This window comes from Notothenia rossii (genome assembly GCF_949606895.1).
Source record: "Notothenia rossii genome assembly, chromosome: 7".
Classification (NCBI taxonomy): domain Eukaryota; kingdom Metazoa; phylum Chordata; class Actinopteri; order Perciformes; family Nototheniidae; genus Notothenia; species Notothenia rossii.
In genome coordinates this window covers 10,579,447-10,601,297 of record NC_136905.1, presented here as the reverse complement: position 1 = coordinate 10,601,297, position 21,851 = coordinate 10,579,447, and the positions used below count along the sequence as shown (strand labels likewise).

Sequence of the window (21,851 nt, the reverse complement as noted above, 5' to 3'; positions counted from 1 at the left end):
TGCCAGCTGTAGTTGTTTTTAATCAGCTAACTCTTATGTTGTAGTTAATCAATGTCAAACATTTTAGTTAGGCCTACATGTTGGTTATTTCGTAGCTGGATTGTTTTCTTTCAAGCTTGGTTGGGAGATCACTTTCCTGTGTCTTTGATTCATCCATCACTCCTCAAGGACACGAGTCAACATCTTTACGTGATGCATGTGATCAATCACTATCGATCCATGAATTCGTTTGGCCAGCTTGGCTTGTTTACATGATGCATCTTGTATTTTGGGGAGTAAAACAAAATATCGGTTATGTAGGCTATTCGTTTTTGTCTTGTTTAGTTCAAGTTCACTTTCGTTTTCTTGTATATTTGAAACTCTTGGCCTCGGAGGTTTGAGTCAGTTTAGCTGCTTCTCCGCTCCTTCCTGGGAGGACAACACTTCCCCCCGCCATGTTTCATCTGGATTAGCATTACAAACCCCTGTGGCATGTTAGGACAGCAGCCCACTGATAGCAAAGAAACAAACGCAATCACAACGAGAAACAAAACACGATATTACATCAAGCACACTTTTGTGTCTTAATTTGCCATGAGTGGAACACATAAAATAAGCAAATGGACAAAGGTGACTTGCAATAAATCATATTGTCCTAAAGATAATTAAACTAAGTAAAACCCATATATTAAACCAAATCAGTCTTACAAAAAACCCTCTCGGTTTCAGGTTTATTTCCTTCGTATTTCTACGTTTTGATCACACTTCAATGGATGTAAAATGTGTTATTTATTTCTGCCTATTTCCGTGATATGATTTAAATATTTATCTATTGGGTGTTGGACATTGAGAAATACCTGATTAAAGGAGGTTTAACTTGTTGTATACATAAATAAGCCCTGTCCTTCAACCAAATTACTACAAGCTGTGATTTTCAAACAAAAGGGTATTTTGTAAAAATATTTAAGACACTGTATCTTCCTGAGAGTCTCTTAAAACTGAAAGAAACACCATTAAAACCTAAGTATTTTTCATGAGGGGTGTTGGTCACTTCCCACATCTGGGCCCTTCTATCACATAATATCCAATACATCCTTGGGGAATACAATTGTGAATCACGTGGACATGACCGAGAGTGTGTGGGGGGTTTGTTGGATGAGAAATTGTCATTTGTATTGACCAACACACCGAGCTGACCACTGCAGAAGAGAGAGAGAGAGGAGGAAAAGGCTTTGCAAGAAAGAAAGAAAGACACCAGGAATAAACTGGCCCACAAACATGGCAGAAGGTATGTTGGGAGCTTTGGGGTGGAGTTATCTCTTCTTGCATTGTTTTACAAGTTTTTCCTTTTTTTGAGGGGGGGATTCTAAAGTAAAAATCCTGCCCGATGACCCCCACCCCCTCCACCTCATTGTTTAGGAGGAATAGGTTGCCAGCCCCCTTTTGTTTACCTCCCTCTCCCGCTTTCCCTCTCACTGCGCAGTTTCTGTCTTTAGCTGCATTTTGCATGAAAGTGGCAATCTGTGAGGATTACCCAGTTTGAGGGCTAGAGAAAAAGGATACTGTAGCTTGAGTGCTTATTTTGACTCAAGGCAGAACTGAAGACATGGGTTCCGTTTCAAACCAGGAATTCCCAGGTGGAGTAACAAAATAAACTGCTTTTTGCTGTTTTTGTACGAGTTAATTAACTTGTTTTCTGATGGAGCTTTCGCTACCTGGTCGTAGTGAAGAATTTAAAAGGCATTGTTCATGCACGTGAGGGTCGATACGAGCGACTATCGATGGGTTTTGTAGAGATTATTACATCCTGCAAACCCTGTAAATTGCCTTTTTTAGCTCAGAAAAATGGGATATTCATTCAGAAATAATGTTGTTTAGTTGCTTTTAGGACATTTGTGATGATCGAAATTAAGCCAAAACGCAGCCTCAGCTTGTTACTAATTTCATTGATTTGTATTGATTGGTGATGCAGCGACGCGAAAGAAAGGGGAAAAAAGTTTTACTATTGAAATGAAGCCTTTTTTTTGGAAAACAGTATTATTTTAAGAGAAAAATAAGTAGGTTTTTAATTAATAATGCTTATTTTGTATGTATTGCAGGAGTGTGTAAGCCCGAGGAGGATGAAGGACCGTGCACCGAGGAGGACTGCCAGTCTTTCCACGGAGTCGGCGTGTGCAAATGGTTCAACGTCCGCATGGGCTTCGGGTTCCTGTCCATGACGGACCGGGAGGGAGTGCCTCTGGAAGAACCGGTCGACGTATTTGTCCATCAGGTAGAATGACTTTATCTCGGTTCCTTTTGAAAATTGTGAAATTCAATGGTCGGAAACCCCAACTGGAGATGCATCTCAACATTGCAACAAAAAGTATCAACATCTGGGGGACTGAAAATCCACTTTTAAGTGAGATTTCCAACCAGCAACAGTGAGATCATCCCACCCGTTTCTAATACAGATAAATGTGTGTGTTTTTTGCATTGTTGAAACTAGTCAGTAGTCACCAATGAATCATTAGTCCTTGAAAAACGACACCCACAAAAGTAGCCATGTTAAGTTAACCGAAAATCTAATAAAAGTTGATTCAAGTTAATTTAAATGAGATGTTTTAACCGGGTGTTGTTTGTAGTGTAGGGTGTTTCTCCATCAGGGAACACGTGTTGCAGCCAGAGGAGATCTGCCGGACTCCCTCGTGATTTTTTTTATGTGAGGTAGAAACCAACTTGTGGTTAGAGCTTGCACGCTCCAATAGCCTGGCAGCAATGCTTATAAGATGGTGAATATAGATCCCATGAGTGCTGTGTGAGCTGCATGAAAACTGCTCTTTTAAGAAGAAGGAAACGTTCAATTGATCCTCTCCTGAAGCCATTTCAACATCGATATAACTTAAGTATTTGTTTGGAAAATGAGGAGTAGATTTACCATTTAGCATTACATATTTTCACAAAGTGGAAGCTTTTCAAATTAGTCATACATTGTTTGACCTCAGTGAAAAGGCACACTATCTCCACATTGATTATTGACCACTTATTTTTAACCGTTAGAATATGCTTCTTAGACACACACACACACCTTTGTCTGGCAATATTAATGATTTTGCCTTTTGTATGAGGCTAACAATCATTTAAAATGTATGTATGTATGTATGTTTGTATGCATGTATGTATGTATGACCACCCTGATGGTATTTTGTGGGCCAAATCTAACTGTGAATGTTATCGTTAGTGATGTTTCCACTCGAGGTTTCATTGTTTCTTTCTCAAATTGAAGAGATAAAAAGAAAACTTCTCGGTTCATCCAAGTTTACCCAACGCCTTCATTTACCTTCTTACATACCGAGTGGGAGGTAGAGAGCTTTGGGGGATGGGGGTGTATTTCCCCCCTACTTCTCATGTGGGTGAGCGTCTCCATTGCCGTCTGATAAGATAAAAGCTTAGCATGTGAATGAGAGGAGTCCTCACTAGCTGCTCATTCACCTCAAGGTTCCTGTCATAAAGTGATTAAAGGCTCTTTGATGTCTGCTCAACCCCCTCAGTGTGTGTGGCATCTGTTTAAAGAGGAAAGAAGATATCAGGGTTTATTTTAGGTAAATGTCCCTTGGCCACACCAGGCCATGACCCCCCAGGACCTCATGTTGTCGGGACATTTGTCTCCCACAGTGCCCTTTAAAAAAAAAAAAAAGATATGCTATATATATCCTTATGAGGTTACATTTTAGTCTTGAAAAAACCTGCATTTTCAAATTAAGTGGAAGCCAGTTTCCCACTCTTACTCATCTCTGTGTTATCTGCTCTCTGCTTTTGATGATGCATATTGAGAAATTGTTCTTTACAGCCGTTGTAACTGGAATATTATTTGACTATACTCAGGAAGTGGGTGCCTGATTAATCGTAATGCAAATCAAAACATGAGTTCAACACGAGACAGAAACCTACAGTTTGGTGCCCAGGTAGTTTAACAAGAAAATTGAGATGCACAAGATGTTCTACTAGAAGTGAACAGTCATTATTTGCATCTCTACAACTAAAAACTTCAATTTCTTTGATGAAAACAGTTGATTTTGCTTACATTTAAAGTGAAAACGGTTAATTCTCAGCAATAACCCCACACTGTGCTCTCACTATATTCACAAGAGATGGGCCACTAATGACCTACTTCCATCTCTGTCACTGAAAAAGGAAGGGAGACGCGTGTCAATGATAGATGCTGCGAGGTAATGGCAACGTAAAAGGCTTCAACCCCAAACTGAGTGGCCGCGTGTCCTGGAAAATGAACTCCCAGGGTCCTCTGGCCTTTGTGCAGGTGGACAAAAGAGCCATGCATCCGAATGAAGCCCCCCTCGGCCGTGACCGAGCCCCTCTTTGTCTCAGCAGCAGCCCTGCTTTTGTCCCCCTCGGCTCTGATGTCTTTCTCTGCCTCACTTGGCTTCTAGACACATTCTGGGAAAAGGTTAAAGTTTACAGTAGACCCCCTAAAATGCACCTGAACATTACATCATTGAAGTTAAGCCCCTGTACCTGCGCTGCGTGTGTGGATAACCTGATGTGGCTATTGAGGGTCTGTCATGGGGGTGGGGAAGGTCACACATGGAAGAGGAAGTGGGTTAACGGTCACCAAAGAAGAGAGGCCTGATGGGATTGAGGCTTTGTGGACGTCCTTGTTGCCACTCAGATGTCATGGCTCACTACTTTTGCAGCAGATGCTCACAACTGTCGCAGGATTAGAAAGGATGGTGCTTTTGTTTGGTTTTGTTTTGTAATTGCATACAACATTAGTAGTTATTATCGTACCCCCTTGTATCCTTTAATTACTAAACCGTCCTAAAGGATCCTTCTGTTGGATTCAGTTTAAAGCTAAGCCTAGACTATCTTCACATCAAACTCGATGCTTTGAGAAGATCATTTTGATCTCCGGTGGTTTCGATAAACACAGAGTGCAGCTCATCGTTCATGATTAGAAGGATGGGTGTGACTTTACTCAAAAATGAGATAAAGAAAAATGGGATTATGTTTATAAAAACAAACCTGCTACATCATAGATCTTTGTTCTTGTGTAAACAGCTTCTATAGTCGTGACACGTTGATCTCACAATCCCAGCAAGGGAATTTCAGAGAGGGGTTTCCCATGTTTTGATAGCCAATCTGAGTTTTATCCTTAAAACTGCTCCACACCTTCCCTTCCCTTCCCTTCCCTTCATCATGGTTTGAAAGTATGAAAACCTCAAAGGTCACTTCAGGTGAACATAGTCTCAGTGAATATAGCTTAGCAGGAGGCTAAGTAAATGTTCACTATAAGCAAATGCAATAAAATCATGTCATTAATTTCCCCCAAAAACGTTAGCCATTCACGTTCTGTTATCAAAGGAACATATCGATCAATTGTGCTTTCCCTTTAACTTTTATCTTCCACGTCTCTGCCAAACAACTATCCAAGGAATGTCACCCTGACCCCCAACCTCCCAGAGAACCACGCTGCCTTCTCACCCCACCCCCAACCGCTGCACTAACCCCTGCATCCTGCAGTTTAGGGTTAGTGGTGGTGGTCAGTGTGTTAGTGGAGCTTTGTGATGTGGGTGGGAAGAGAGATGGGGCGGGGGCAGCAGTGAGGAATGCCGTTCCTCCGGAGGGGGGGATGGGTTGAAGGTTATCCTCGTCAGGTTTACCACTCAAACACTGCAAAAAGACAATGCAGCACTAAGAGAACAGTGCCTTTTTATTCAAGGTATAGTGTGTGTGTACATATCAGTAGAGAGGGAGGGGGGAGACACCAAGCTTTGTGGCGTTTGTTTATCAGGTGGGACATCATGATCACATTAAAATACCTGATAAGTCCTGTAGGGCTCTGATGGTATCACTCAGCTAGGAATGGGTGGGGGGTTGCTCTAAAGTATTCACAGGCTCAATGGGGGGGGGGGTTATTTGGTCACTGTTTGGTCATATGGCAGTTTCTGAAAAACACAATCAGTTCTTTATTATAATAAGATCAATTCCATGGGAAAAAGCCATAGGTTTCGGTAAACCTCAGTCACCATTACACGTAATAAAATCCCCACCAAACAATGTTTTTAATGCTGAACCCTTTTTCTTGTCTCCTTTCAGAGCAAGTTGCACATGGAGGGCTTCCGCAGCTTGAAAGAAGGCGAAGCGGTCGACTTTAGCTTCAAGAAGTCATCAAAGGGCCTGGAGTCGCAGCAAGTTACCGGGCCCGATGGCATCCACTGTGTGGGCAGCGAGAGGAGACCCAAAGGCAAGAAGGTCCAGAAGCGACGCTCAAAGGGAGATAGGTAAGAAAGTGGAAAAAACCTCAATTTATCTAAAAACAAATCTGAATCAAATGTGGAGATGTATGATTTTCATTGGCCGAGAAACGATAACTCACCTTTTACATTGGACACCCTGAGAGGCTTTAATTCTCAGGAGTCTTCAAACATGTAGACTCTTTGTTGCTTCCAGTTGGGATCGGATATACGACGACGTTTTAGTTTCTCCCCATTTTGCTTCCTCTTCCTCAACCCCCAACCCCCACCTCTAGCCCTAGCAAGGGTCACAGCAGCAGGCTTGACGTGTGACCTGGATCAATAACTATTTAAATCTGCTGGCCCCTGGTGAATTCACACCCACTGACTCTCTCTCTCTCTCCCTTCCTCAACCACAAAATGTGATTTGTTACTCCGAAACCAATCTCATAACAAAGAAGATTATCTTAATTTGAATAATGTAAAACAAATGGTCTAGTGTTCGCTTAGTTATTTGATCAAGTATACCAACTTTATGTTGTGGTCATTCCCCATCACGGCAAAAGACGTGTTTTTAAAAAATATTTTCATTTGATCTGAACCTAGTTTAAAGTGTTCCTGGTGGTGATCAACCGGCAAAGATACATTTTTGAAGCATTCCTTCTGAAGATGCAAGGGTTTCATGCAAAGGCAACGTTGTCCCCCAAGTGAAAGAAAGTAGAGCCACAGGGACCTTGATTTTTGGGTCCTTCTTTGAATATCGATGTAGGGTTAGAGGTGTATCAACTTCACCTCCCTGTCAGTTGTGATTAGAGCCAGAGAGTAGCCGGTGTGAGAACTGAGATCATTACCACCTCAAAGAGTCCTGGGAGGCCTGCTGTGGCTCAATACCTCTCCCTGGACCACACTGATCCATGGATAAGATATCGTTCCCCTATAGCGTATTTCAATATGCAACTGGATTTCATTGGTTTGCGATTGATTGATCAAGACCATGGATCTCTTTTGATACAAGGGTGGTTTCGCCACCACCACCATCAAAGTGAACAGCTGTTTTTCCATCCAACATGTTATAGACCACCTTTGTGAGTGCTTGTGTATATATATATATGGGTAAGGGTGTGGAAAAAAAGCTCCTGTCCATTTAATTGATAACAGATGTAAGAGCCCGGGCGAGGGGGTGAAAGGTCACTGCTACCATGGCAACATCGTATGAGTAAATGCAAAGGAAGGACTGGGGGCTGGGATGGGATTGGGGGGGGTTAGAGAAGTGCGGGGAGGGCAGGGTTCAGAGGTCATTACTGCAGCTTTTTTAGACAAAGGGACCACTTCCCCTTCCCTCCACTTTCCTCCTGATGGATGCTGATGTGGGGAGCTTCTGTGAAGTGATGGTTTAGACCTTGACACCGGCCCCAACGGCCACACTGACCCCTCGGCATCCGCCCCGTTCAAACGTCATCTGCTACTACAATGGTGGCAGGGGGTCCGCAGTGGCACAGAGTGATCGCCCCACGCCCTCCACCCATCTGTCTTACGCCCCTGCACGCGTGGCCATTCTTTAGTGTTATGTTTGAACAGAGGTTGGTCGATGGCCCCCGTGATGGCTCCCGCTGACGCCTTAGAGTTGTCCATTTCTAAAGTTCAATGCCAATGAAACACATGTCTTACTTTGGTACAATGGAGGCCAACGGAAAGCTTTCTGCAGTGACAACCTGACAAATAGGACAAGCTGTTAGGGATACCTTGAGTAAATGAGTCATGGTAACCATACCAGCTCCATGTAATAAGAGACTTGCCAGTTAATTATTGCATAAGACTATACTTTGGAGAAAATATTCTCGCTTTTAAGGATTCAAATGAAAAAAAAATGCACCATTTGGTCACTTTCTCATGTTTTTAGACCTTCTGTAGTAGCTTGCTCCTCCACTGAGCTGTGTGGTGCGACCTGAAATGCCCCTTGCAAGATTTATGTCAAGTCATTCCGGGTGAAATGTGGCCATCTAGTGGCAAAAAGGAGCATCTTGAAATCCCCCTCTACTCAAAATCGTGTTTTGGTTATTGTTTATTCATTTGGATGTTTTATATTTACTGTGCACTTTCACACTGGAAAGCTGTTCTTAGATGAATTTGCTGAAGATGAGTTTGGAAGCCAATCAACATTCAATACTCAATGTGTCCAAATACTGTTTTGAGGTAGCACATTTATTGAATATAGCGATTATTAATTACAGTTTAAAAATGTATTGAAGCATTTGGGATTTCAGTGACAATGGTGTCTGGTTTTTGTGTTAAGACTAAAGGCCTTTGTGGGCAACCCAAAAAAGCCACGAGTGACTATGAGATTGACTGATTAAAACGTGTTTTGAGCCCTAATAGCATAAAAATCCAAGAGGTACCCATCGCTGAGGCTTACAATGTCTTGCATTTGAGCGGTCAACCCAAAATATTCACTCCCTGGCTCACCTGGCTTCTCTTCCAATGCCAAAATGGGTACCAAAACCATCCGAGCCAATTAACGACATTCATACTTAATTAATGACTGTGACTCCGAGGGGGTGTTTCTTTATATTTAAACTTTTTTGGAGATGTTGTTTTAGTTTCCTATGGCTCTGTAGGACCTTTGTAAAGCTGTAGAAGACAGATCAGAGCAGTATTTAGCAGCTAAAGAGACAGATATTTCGGTAATTTCATCCTAAAATCCTGTAATGATGTTTCTATTGTGTTCAAAGCTTATTTTCCGCAACCCCCAAAGTGGCCAAACAATACATTATTGCATTCTCAAGCACACAGTACATGCAATTTATTTATTGTTCTGTTCTTTTTGTAGGTGCTATAACTGTGGAGACCTGGACCACCATGCCAAAGAGTGCAAGTTGCCACCCCAGCCCAAGAAGTGCCATTTCTGCCAGAGCATCGACCACATGGTTGCCAACTGCCCAATCAAAGCACAACAGTCGTCGCCAGGATCTCAGGGAAAACCGCCACCCTCGAAAGGAGACAACGTGGAGGAGGGGGGGCACAGCCTCGCGGCACCCCCTCCCGAAGCCTCTGATTAGGCGAGTTATGGGGGAAGAGCAGAGGCCAATCAAACTGCTTCGATGGTGAGACGGGACACATGGATCCCCTTCCACCTGTCGAAGCTGCTTTTGAAACTACCTCAGGTTAAAAAAAGAAAAATGCTGATGAAGAATGTTTTCTAAAGTTTTTGTTGATTTGTTTTACGTTGGTGTAACACTCAGGAATACTGCTGTATTATTGCACTCAGGACGCTTTCTAAATGTTCGAATCACTGCTGTTTGAGGCGTTGAGATTGTAGTGCCATATAACAGATTATCTTTTTTAAGTAGAATCTATGTTTTGTTTTTATGTGAAACTGCCCTTACAGTGGGTGGTCTACCTCATTTTGTTTTGCGTAATACTCAGTAAGTGTGTTTAAGTATTAGAGTTACACTTTTGCTGCCTTACCAATTAGTCTCCTTCCTGACTGTTACACCTGACTATCCGACAAGGCAGGGACTTTAAAGTTGGGACCTCTGTAATGAATGTTACTTTGCATATCGCATGGGGAGAGGGAGGGTTTGTGAAAACATATGGGATGGGTTTTACGGTATAGCTTTAGGCAATGTATTGGCGTATGTCAATATTGCAATCGACCATCCAGTGATCCTGGAGCGAAATGAATGTCAGACCAGAAGTGGTTTTTCAAACTGTCGGTCAAGTTAATTTTTTTGTCATTTTCATTATTTTTGTCCAGCCTTTTGCTGGCTGTCTAAATGTGCCGATCGACCTCATGGTCTGCTACCAAAACTCATTTGAACTGCTGATGGTAAACCAAATATTCTCATAATACAGCTTTGGAGATTATTGGGATGAAATCAAATCCTTTTTGCACTACAGTATTTACACAGAATTTCCACTAAAATGAATAAAAACCCAATTAAGGATGAACTTAACAACTTTCCTAAAACATGTTAATGTCAGGTTTGGGAAAAATAGAGAATATGATGGGCACATCAATTTCGATAATTACGATAAAACACTATTTGACAAGGAAAGTCCGTTTTTTTTGTAGGCCGGCCCTCAATTAGTCGACTCATTGGTAGTTTTAGTCTTTTAAGTTTGGTGTCAAGTTTCTCTTATGTTTCCGGGAGCTTAATTATTTTCCATCAATGGCTGAAATGTAAAAAACGTACTGACATTTTATAAAAACCTCAACTTGGATTTGATAGAATTCCAACAAATATGATACCTCATCACTTCTGATAAGACACTTGACCTGGACTGAGATACTGTGGGTCCAACTAGCTCTCCTCTTGATACTTGAATAAAATGAGGCAGAATCAAACAGGATGTCGCCAGTGGGATGGCTGGTGTTTTGTTTATATTCAGTGTGAATCATTTCTAGGTAGTTATTTAAGACATTACCTCCCTATGACCCTTAGGAGGGTTATAGCTCAGGAACACCAAGCCTGCACGGAGGAGCATGTAGAACTAGCTAGCGACTCGGCGATTTACTCCCGTTCTACAGGAGACGCTGACACGACTTTTACACCGAATTAATATATATGTGAAATTTTTCTAAAGCCTTTTAAAAAAGTCATTCTACTTATTTATTTTCATCCAAGAGTGCTGCAGCTTCCCCCTTCTGCTCCTGTTGAAGCCTCTCACCAACCAAATGTTATTCAAAGCTATAATGTGACATGAGAATATATTTGGCTAACACATTTGAACATCCAGGTACTTGTATTGCTGTGTACAAAAGTGCTTGATAAATCATTGTCCTTAACAATAGTTCAAAGCAGTATTGAACAGTAATATATTGCAACGCACAAGTAACATTATACAGTCAATTATGTGCAGGTACATAGTATTATGAGGAGTGATGGTAACTGTGAGTTTGTTTTGACTTTTTTTGCCTTTTATGATTTTTCTTTTTTTAATTCTTGGTTTTTTGTTCACAATGAGCCTCTCAGAAGAGAGCCCCGTTGGTATTCTTATCTATGCCAAAACCAATGCAATGTTACTCTGCACTAATCATGTGTAAGATGCATTAATTAATTTTTGTATTCAGTTCAATCTTTACTTTCAAATATATGTTGCATATTTTATATTGTATTTTTTTAGATTTTCATATACCACATACAGTCGGTCGCTGGTTGGTTGAAATAAATAAAAAACCCACTCTTAGGCTCACCTCAGGAATTACCAATCTGAAAACTCAGGGAATGCTTCAGATTGATTAGAAGGAGTCGAGGAGTGTTTATTCAGGAAAAAGTAGAGACCGAATGTTCATCCGCACGATGTGAAGCGTATGATAAAGATGCCAAAGTAAAAAGGGGTTTCGTGATGTGACGGTGCAACAATTTTGTTAGGAACTAGGATTGTGGCCTGAAAAATTAGTGAAATGGTCACGTTGAGATTTTTATGCGTGACTTTTATACTCTGTCATCTTTCCGTGCCTCCCGTGTGATGATGATATTTATATTTTCTCCTCTTTGACCTAACCTGCCGTGATATGACATGATATGAAGAAAAATGTTCCACTATTATTGTATTTTTTTCCTCTATAATCGTTGTAGATGGGGATGTAGTATTGTAACAGGGATGGGGGCTAGTAGTATATAATCTGGGGTTGTCTCATCTCAACACATGGCCAAGACTTTAGTGTTTCAGACTATCAATGCTTAAGACAAAAAGAATGTGTCATGGATGAAAACTCAAAAAAACGTTCCTACTCTGCTGTTAGGTGATGATATATATACGTTTTAATACCTGATTTAAAAAAAAAAAAAAACAGTTTTGAAGACTACACTCAGGATTTGATTGACAGAAAGATTGTTAAAGTGCTCTGATTAGATGGAACGGTTTACATTTCTGTCTCTTTTTATGTTGAAATGACCTTTTATGATTGCAGTGTCAGTATTTTCCCTAGCTTGAACACTTTACTTTCTCTCCATTTAAAAAGGGACACACATGGATGACTTTGTGATCAATCTGTAACTAACTTTGTTTAAAATCCCCGAAACCACTGACTGTCAAACTTGGATTGTGACACCCACTGCTTTGATAAAGGTTGAATGAAAGTGTTGTATTGTAATGTTTGCAACATTCTGCTGAACTTAGTGGTGTTTTCAAAGTATCATTTGGAAACTAATCCATTAGAAGTAAGTCCGTTCTGACTGCAACAAACCTGTTCGACCCCTCAGTGGTGTGTGATTGTGATTTCAATGTGGGATGTTTAATGGGTCAGATATACCTTGAAAATCCAAGGATTTGTAAGACTATGTGCTCAGGGAGATATTTGAAGCACATCGAAGCATCCTGTACCACAGTTTGCGCTATGTGTGCTTTTCATGGTACATCTTGTTTGTGACCATCAGCCATTAATCTGGTGTTGTATTTTATAAGATTATTGGCTAGAGCTACTTCCAAAAAATATGTGCATTTATTACTGATGATTGTATCAATGTTTACTGCCATGAAACTACGTCTATCTTGATCTATCTTATGTTGATTTAATGGCTAGTTTGTCAATGATGAGCAGCATGTAGGCTTTTCAAAGTATTACTGTGATTACGTTTCTATATGTAAAGATCTGCTCCATTTCCTAGTAAATATGTCAATATTCATGTGTCTTGTGTCTGATTTGGTTCTCCTGCTCTTACAAAGAGAAAATCCTTCATTGAAAATATTTTTGGTATAAATCTGAACACATTTTATGGTTTCAAAAGTAAAAGTACTAATCGGGCAGACTGGCTTCTTAGGATGACATACAAGTCAAATTGATTTCTCTAATATGGTATAGGCCTATATGCTATACTTCCTTGTTAAATGTACTGAATGAAAAGCCTTTAAAAGACTTCCAGGAAATAGACCACAACATGGATCCGCATTTTAGTGAATATGCTGAGTTTCATTACCCGGTGTTGCAAATAGTGAGAAACGTTGTTACTTCCCAGTGAATACTCAGAAAAAGCACGAGTTCCTCTTTTGCTGGGCTGGTACTCAACCAAAAGTACTGTGTCTTGCGAATACCAGTGTTTAACCACAAGAGGCGCTGTTCTCTGTTTATGCTTCAATGACACAACCTCAAATCCAATATGGCCGCACAGTGAGAGGAATGCTAACAAAGTTATTTTTCTATTTAAGTGAACTGCTGGGTTGACAATGTGGCTGCCCTTTCACACAGTGTGTTTAGGAAGTCGGACAGTGAGCAGAAGAAGCGTTGCTGCAGCTCTTTTAAAATGTTCAAAGCACAGGGAAAACGTGTCTCTTTTCAGTCATTCAGCTGCAGCACAAACATGCAAGGCTCTTCAGTTCAGGAACCACGGAGACCCTTCTAAAGTCGTACAGTAAGTCCGTTTAAATAAATGCATTGTTTATATGACACATGCAAATGCAATAGCTACAGTTGATATGTGGCTTGAGATGCTCTGTATTGGAGGTGGGGCGAATAAACAGGCGTGCATTTCCCATAGAAAACGTGAAATATGCTTTATCAAAATTATTTTCAAATAAGTACTTCAACTTTTTAAGTTCTGAAGATGAGGATTTTAGTTTTGTGCCTTGTTCTGCTTAAAACTAATAGTGAGCGTTATAACTGAACTGAATACAACTTTATTTAGGGCTTTAACTAGCAACCTTTTTCATTATTGATCAATGTGTTCATCAATTGTCTAGGATTTGTATGGTATGGAATATCTTGGATACTAAGCCTGCTTTTTCTTTTAAATATCTGTATGATTTAGGATTACAATTTTCCCTTTTTAAGTTGCCAATATTTATTTGGTAAGACATGTTAAACCAGACACCTATTGATACACACCAGGGGCCACATTGGAAAGATTTCCTGTACTCACTTGTTGTATCTGTGACAAAATGTGATATTTGTGTACATCTGAATGCTGCCTCCAAACCTTAAATAACTATATGTATACAAGCTTCAATACATGCAAGGTTTTTTTTGGTTGCCAGGTTAGAGGATGTAGATCTGCCCCCTATAGGTGAAAAGGATGTTCTGGTTAAAATATTGGCAGCTCCAATCAACCCATCTGACATCAACATGATTCAAGGTAACAAAACAAAACCAACAGTAACAATATAACCAAGAAAACCAAACACGTTTTTTTTTGTTGAAAATGACTTATTGAGTATATTCCCATCAGGTACTTATGCCATCCTCCCTGACCTCCCAGCTGTCGGGGGCAACGAAGGTGTGGCCCAGGTGGTAGAAGTGGGCCGCAATGTAACCTCTCTAAAAACAGGAGACTGGGTTATTCCCAAAGACGCTGGTCTAGGTCAAACAACTGATTTAATCACATGAATAAATCCACAGTGTCACAATTGTGTCTTCAACATGATCTCTTAGGATTTCTGTGTGTTTGTGTGAGCAGGCACGTGGAGGACAGAGGCGGTGCTAGCAGAGGGCGATGTCATCTCGCTGCCTAACGATATTCCCTTGCTGTCTGCTGCAACCCTGGGAGTGAACCCCTGCACCGCCTTCAGGATGCTCTCTGACTTTGAAGAGCTCAAGCCAGGTATTTATCTCCAAATCAAGATTGAAAACATTATTTTCTTTAAAGATTCACAAGCCTCTATACACAGATAGAAGTAGAAGCTAGAGATATTTTACAAAAGAAATATTCTACTTTAAAAAGGGGCATTTTGGGTTTAATTGCATTTTATTCAACAAGTGTTTTTCTTATTGGCTATATTTTTACTTGACAAAGATCCAAATAGGAACAACATGTTGTAAGTAATACATTTTTGTTGATGGAGTAATTGTTCAGGCCTTCCCTTTTCCCTATTAATGCTTTTTCTTTAGGGCCTAGCACCTATGATGTGGTGTGTTAGTAATTGATCACCAACTCTCAGTCATAATGTAACTACCCCCATTTTTAAATATTCAATTTTCATTTGTTATCATGTGTGTTTCAAACCAGAGTAGTTCCTACTTTGCAGTCGGTTAATTTAAAGCCACTGCTTTGGGAGGCTGTGGCTCAGTGGGTAGTGTGCTGGACTTCGAATCAGGGGGGTAGCAAGTTCGAGTCCCACTGCAGTCAGCATGTCGTTGTGTCCCTGGGCAAGACACTTCACCCCAAATTGCTCCTGTGGGGATTGTCCACAGTACTGAATGTATGTAAGTTGCATTGGATAAAAGCGTCTAACAAATGACATGTAGTTTAAATGTATGGACTGGGATTTGAAGTTTAAAGTTGATTAAGAAATAATTCTGCACCTTCAAAGCATTATAAACCTGTTAAGTACTAATCTGGAATAGATATGAGGATGTGTTGCTCTTGCAGGTGATTCTGTGATCCAGAACGCAGCCAACAGTGGAGTCGGGCAGGCTGTGATACAGATTGCTGCTGCGAGGGGAATCAACACTATCAACGTCGTCAGAGACAGGTGACTCGAGTATATGATGTCTCTTCACGAGCGAAATGTTACAGTCCTAATCACTGGCTCAGGCTATCAGTCTTAATAACTGAGATAATGAGGTGTTTTGTCCAAAGGTAACAGAGAGGTGTGTGTGTGTGTGTGTGTGTGTGTGTGTGTGTGTGTGTGTGTGTGTGTGTGTGTGTGTGTGTGTGTGTGTGTGTGTGTGTGTGTGTGTGTGTGTGTGTGTGTGTGTGTGTGTGTGTGTGTGTGTGTGTGTGTGTGTGTGTGTGTGTGTGTGTGTGTGTGTGTGGGGGGGGTAATTTACGAGTGTAATGAACTTTCTAATTGTTTCTTCCTTCCTTCAAAGGCCAGAGTTCACACAGCTCAGTGATAGGCTGAAGGCCATCGGAGGCACTCATGTGATCAAAGAAGAAGCGATGAGGCGGCCTGAGATGAGAGAACTGTTCAAGGTCTGTGGTTCTGAAGACATCTTGGGTATTTGTTGACAAACACTGTTGCTTATCATATAATAACGGGTTTCGTTTTTGTTTTAAAAAGACCTGCCCAAAGCCTAAACTGGCGCTAAATGGAGTCGGAGGCCAGAGTGCAACAGAGCTGCTCCGTCATCTACAGTGAGGATCACCTTTATTGGCATGATAAAATATCTCACACTAAAGAAAATATCCGTTTATTCTATTTTCCAAGATACTTTTTACACACTAGCACTGACTCATTTCTCAATTAATGTGTCTACAGTATAAGTCTTGTTATTAGTGTTTTACTTTTTATCTAACGTACAGTACTTTTATCCCCGTTTCTTGTCTTTATGTGGCCCCTGATTTGCCCTTTGGGGACAATAAAGCTGAATTGATTGATTGATTCCAGGTTTGGAGGATCTATGGTGACGTATGGAGGGATGGCGAAAAAGCCAGTCACTGTTCCTGTGGTAAGATGAAAGCTTGTACGACCTCCTAGGTTTAACATGACATTTTACAGAGAAACTGAACTTAACTTGTTCTCTGCAGAGCGCTCTTATTTTCAAGGATGTGAAGGTTCGGGGATTTTGGGTCACACAGTGGAAGAGAGATCACTCGAGCGGTGAGTTGGCGTTACATTTCTTCTTTCGTGAAATAAATCTTGAAGACTGAATTGAATGATATGACATTTCCCCTTAGATGGAAGGGCCTTCAGAGCCATGCTGGATGAACTGTGCCAGCTCATCCGGCAGGGGAAGCTGACGGCTCCTGCCTGCACTGAGGTCAGCCTCCAAGACTTCAACAAAGCTCTTGACGCAGCTATGCAGCCGTTCACCTCGGCTAAACAGGTCTTCATTATGTGAACAGACCAACTGACTAATCACTTCACTCTCATGACCAGAGTGTAACCCGAAGACCGCCACATTATTGTTAATGTGTGAATCAAATACACTGCTCAAGCACATAGTCAATAAATGTGTCCTCACAACAGGCTCAAAGTCCAGCATCTTTCACGTTATGACATTTTTAATTTTACCGATCGGTATTATAAAGCTATGTGGCATAACAGGAAGCATTATGAAACCAAGATAATGCAGCATATCAAATGGTAAATGTTTAATTGTTTCTGAGTTATGTGGGTATGAGTAAGTGCAATTGTTATTCATTAAAATATTTACTCTTGCGATAATACTGACATTAACGGTGCATTGATTATTGCTGCGAAAAAACATTCAACCAATAAGAAACAGTTTAGGCCTTTTTCTGGTTTTATTAAATATAGTATAGTTTGACAGGGAAGCAAGCACAACAAATACACCTAGTTCAACCAAAGATTGCTGAAGCCAAAGGTTGTTTTTCCATGGTAAGTATATTTAAGGCGTGACTCACCTAAAATATAGATGTCATGATTTTAAAAACAAGAAAAACATTTCCTGTGATGTTAAATATTTACATTACCTCAATTATCTTGAACTTACAAATCAGTGTGTCCATTCAATGACTCCTCGAAGCTTCAATAATACATTTTAAAACATGAGCGATAGGTCAAATATCATTACCAATTGGCGAGCAGCACACTTACAGCCACAGAGAGGACAGGAAGCAACCCGCTGTAAATGGCAGCTGCCCCTTCTGTTACCAGGCAGCGTTCATACCTGTCGAAGTCTACCTCCCTGGCTGCACACACGTGGTCAACGCGGCAGTCGCTGTTGCACTCAGTCAAGTCGTAGTTGACAGAGTTGAACTCATAGTACTTCTGAAGGTAGCCGCGGTCAGAGGCTATGCGCTCCAGAGCCTGGTGCATGGAGGCCGGGGAGGCGTCTGGCACTCTGAAGCTCTCTGTGAGACGATACTCCTCCTCCCAGCGCCCATCACCTGCATTCGCGCGAGTCAGGTTCAGATAATAGGTCACCACATCCTGTTTAAGAAATAGAAACCAGAGTCATAAGAGAGATGTGCTTTTTTCTGCAGAAGCTACTACATGTAAAGGGACGTTTTGCAGACTGGCTGTGACTTTACTTTGACAAGGAGGGTTTGGGGGTCATATTCAAAGACACGGATCCCAGGGTTGTTGGCTCCGTCCAGGACTCCAGGGAGGGATGTTTTCCACGGTGTGACACCTGGGCTGAGGAATATCGTACTGATGGGAGAGCCTGTGGAAACAGAAAGGCCATCACCTCAGATTATCAAAATAATAAGCACAACAAGAGATGTGAGAATCACTGTGCATCACATTGAATGCATTAAAGAGTCAAAACTACGTAACCTAAATACAAACCAAAGAAGAAAAGCAGTAGTATTAGTATCAGGGGTGGAATGTTATCTCACTCCATTTTGGAGGCTAATATTGTAGCTTCATTTTACCTCACTTACTAACTTACTAGTTATTTTCAAGTTAAATGAATAAAAGAAGAAAACATAAATCAACTGATAAAGTATGTTGTATTATTATAGGTTAAGTTCCCCAGCCCAGCAGTATATCACATAGGAAATGTCTTTTACAAAGGATAGACAAGTTAAACTTCAAGTACTTTAATTACAATATGATGCTTATTCTTTTGTACCTTTGTGAAAGTAACATGCATGATTTTTTTTTTAATTAACAAAATATGTTAATACTTCTTCCATGACTGAGCCACACAGTCCATCCTTACCCGTTGAGTTGTAGAACATTCGGAAGCTATCGGTGTGATGATGGCCAAAAAACTGTCCCATTATGACTGAATGATGCCTCTGAATCAAATCCAGGTACAGCTTGTTGAATCCCGGCACAAACCACGGCTTATTTCTCTTCTTCTCAAAGAAACCTGGGGGGACGTGGCCAATGATGTACACCTGGGAGAGAAACCGATGTAGAGTTGGCAAAAATAGTCTAATTTCATGTCAAGTAGTTCAAGATCAATACATAGTTTTTGCAATGCTTGAGTATCTTGTTGTAAAAGTAGATCCATTTCCTGTGAGATAATTATTCATACAGGGGAAATACAAAATATACTTGCCAATTACCTTGGTAACCATGTTAAAAGAGGAATGAGGTTTTTATTACTTATTGAATGTTTTTTGCCGTTGTCTGTAATTCAAACTTGACTTTAGATCAAATGTAACCCCTGTTGCAATGCAAAGGTAGTAAAGATGCTTTGCCTTTTCTTTGTTGTTGGCAGCCTCTGTAAGAACCTGATCCGCCCAGGTAAACTGTCCCGCTGGGTCCACCATGTTCTTGGTGTTCTTGTTCTGGTCATAGTAGAGGTTTGTGTTTAGTACCAGCATCCTGAAACCCGTTCGATTGAGCAGCTTCTCGGTGTAATATCCACCTATGTGAAGAAAAGATTTACAGAACATGCGTGACACAATTGGACGTGTGCTTTCAAATGCAAAATGCCATGTGTCATAATGTGATTTTATCAGGAAGGCAACTGTTTATATATCCAAACAACAAATCTCAATGTATTATTTACAAGATGCTCTGTCCACCTTTTTTAAAAGTGTCCTTGGACGCTGGATCCAACCAGTCCTGCCACATCTCTGCAGTTTGGTCATAGATGTCATCTGGGCCTGCAGGAAGCTGGCTTTTAGGGTGGAAGTCATGGTTGCCCAGGGCAGAGTACACTTTAGTGTCTAAGGAAGGAAGGGGTGTAAAGTATTCATCAATAATATCAGTTCATAAATGATACAAGTTAATGTTGTTTTTTTTCTCCCAGAATAAACGAGTCCCTGAGGTTCCACTTACTTGGAAACACTTGACTTATGATGTGGGTGAGGTTGCTGATAATGGGAAGCACCACTTCCTCTCCAAGATCTGCATGGGGTGTGTCATCTCTGTGCAGCAAAACAAAAGATACTTTTTAAGGATAAGATGCTTAAAGGAGGAGTTGATTATATTCGACAAGTAAAGGAGGCTTTGGTTAAAGTTAAGACCTAATAATATTATTTTAGTGTATAATTCATCCAGGTTGTGTCACTAGTGAATGCTAGGCTATATAATATCATGAAAACTAAAACATAAACACGATGAACCACATAGCATTTCTCTAAAATGAACTTGGGACCCAACAAAACAGCACCAAGCAATTAAAATGTTGTACTATCAACTTCAAGCATATACATACCCTGTCCAAACGATGAAGTCCGGATCTGGTAGAATATCCTTCATGGCATACACAGAGGAGTTTATAAGGAGCCATGGCGAGTCACAAGCATAGTCTCCAAACTTTCCAGCATTGGCTGCGGGTCGTTTGCCACTTGATTGGCAAACCAGTTGAGGATCATCGCTCAGTTCGTAGGTCGGGTCCCAGTGCAGATCCGTGATGTGCCAGAAGTTTCCTGGATACAAACGATGCGTAATTGCGCACATTTAGTTTTTTCCCCCATGATTTCGTGAGTTTACCAGTAAAAAAATGTCTACAACAATTTAACGAGGTTTCTTACCCGACAATGAGATGACCTCCTTAAAAAGCAGAAACGATAAGAGCAGCCTTACTGTGGACATGTTGAAATAAGTGAGGAATGCAAAAGTCCGACAGAAGTCAAGTCCAGTTTGAGAGGTAAGCCTATAAAGATAAGACTGAGTTAATCATGACGTGTCTTCTGCCTGAAAGTGGTCCACTAACTAGCCTACTTTCTCTGCAGGTTACACCTTGTTTCCTCTATTTAAGTTTTTTTTTTTTAAACGTCAATGGGATTTGTTTTATGATTTCAAAGGAGAAGTAGGAGGTGTAAGACCTACACATTATTTGCAGCAGGAGAACAACCGTATGGCCACAATGAAGTTGTCAGACTGTAGGCTCCAAAGATTTAATTCAAGGATGAATTGGGTAATGACGATATATTTAAAGGCACCTGACACATCTAATTTACCCTGTGTTTGATTGGTAAGATGTATGAAATTGAATCACAATTTGTATGATTACTTTTCCTTTTAACATGTTAAAAAAAAATCTATCAATTCAATCGAAATTTATATTAAAAATATTTGAAAACTAAGCTTGTATTTGTTTTGTTATTTATTTTGTATAGTTACCTTTAAGATGTGTTGTAAGTATGCCCAGGTTTGAACAGGTATGCCCAGTTTTGAACAGTGGTTCAATTTACCCCCTGACCTGGATCAACTTACCCCTACATTGGGGCAAGTTGAGCCACAAGACTTTTTTTTTTTAAAGTTATATTTTCACTGCTCTTGATCAAATATTAATTATTATCATTGCCATTGATAGGAGACATCCTGAATTATAGGTGTGTGTTTTCATTTGTACTATGTGTAATTTCTCCTTGCTTAGAGGACAGCATAACTAAAAAATGGCTCAACTTACCCCACTATCCCCCTTAATACAAACATGTGGGCTAAAGATTAAGTAGTCTTAATTGAATTGTACTCTATGCTATGGCATACATTATTGAGTTTTCAAGTGACCTATTGGGCTTTGGGCTATCACAGCATATATGGGTGCACTTTTGTTGCTTTAGTTAGCGAATAGAGTTTCCATTTTCCATTGGAAATGTAATGTTTATTGAATATAAACAGAAGCATCGAGAGCAGTTTTGAGGTAGGCGTGCTGCCTTCGCGGGATGCAAGTACTTCCCGGAGATCGGGTCGTAATATTGCTATTGACCTTATTGTTGAGATTCAAATGTAATATATTGGCCTGCATACGCAAAACCAAAATATTAAAAGAGGATATAAGCTAAACAGGCAAAGAAAATACTAAGCGTTGCCTCTTTTACATAGTATCAAACGCAATGTTTCCAACAGGACATGAAGGCAGCACTGCCTTGGCACCTTACGAACACA

At 40.6% G+C, this 21,851-nt stretch overlaps 3 protein-coding genes across 4 annotated transcripts; 2 read left to right on the top strand and 1 right to left on the bottom strand.

Annotated features, from left to right (window-relative positions):
- The first annotated feature begins 1,143 nt into the window (after positions 1-1,143).
- Positions 1,144-12,826, top strand: lin28aa (lin-28 homolog Aa). Of its 2 annotated transcripts, none has more exons than XM_079640096.1 (4): positions 1,144-1,267; positions 2,079-2,251; positions 6,073-6,257; positions 9,037-12,826. In XM_079640096.1, exons 1-4 carry the CDS (start codon positions 1,258-1,260, stop codon positions 9,263-9,265), a joined length of 597 nt encoding a protein of 198 aa, XP_079496222.1. In that variant the 5' UTR covers positions 1,144-1,257; the 3' UTR covers positions 9,266-12,826. The 2 variants fall into 2 exon arrangements, with proteins under 2 accessions (XP_079496222.1, XP_079496221.1); XM_079640095.1 differs by lacking the exon at positions 1,144-1,267 and adding an exon at positions 1,427-1,616.
- Positions 12,827-13,281: 455 nt separating this feature from the next.
- On the top strand, positions 13,282-17,054 carry mecr (mitochondrial trans-2-enoyl-CoA reductase). Its single transcript, XM_079694286.1, has 10 exons — positions 13,282-13,561; positions 14,184-14,281; positions 14,375-14,506; positions 14,603-14,746; positions 15,515-15,617; positions 15,958-16,060; positions 16,149-16,222; positions 16,476-16,536; positions 16,616-16,688; positions 16,766-17,054. Exons 1-10 carry the CDS (start codon positions 13,377-13,379, stop codon positions 16,927-16,929), a joined length of 1,137 nt encoding a protein of 378 aa, XP_079550412.1. The 5' UTR covers positions 13,282-13,376; the 3' UTR covers positions 16,930-17,054.
- Positions 17,055-17,316: 262 nt separating this feature from the next.
- On the bottom strand, positions 17,317-20,911 carry smpdl3b (sphingomyelin phosphodiesterase acid like 3B). Its single transcript, XM_079694285.1, has 9 exons — positions 20,790-20,911; positions 20,492-20,613; positions 20,173-20,386; positions 19,794-19,882; positions 19,538-19,681; positions 19,208-19,377; positions 18,721-18,901; positions 18,086-18,219; positions 17,317-17,984 (listed from the first exon to the last, which is right to left on the bottom strand). Exons 2-9 carry the CDS (start codon positions 20,550-20,552, stop codon positions 17,622-17,624), a joined length of 1,356 nt encoding a protein of 451 aa, XP_079550411.1. The 5' UTR covers positions 20,553-20,613; positions 20,790-20,911; the 3' UTR covers positions 17,317-17,621.
- Between the last annotated feature and the right edge of the window lie 940 nt (positions 20,912-21,851).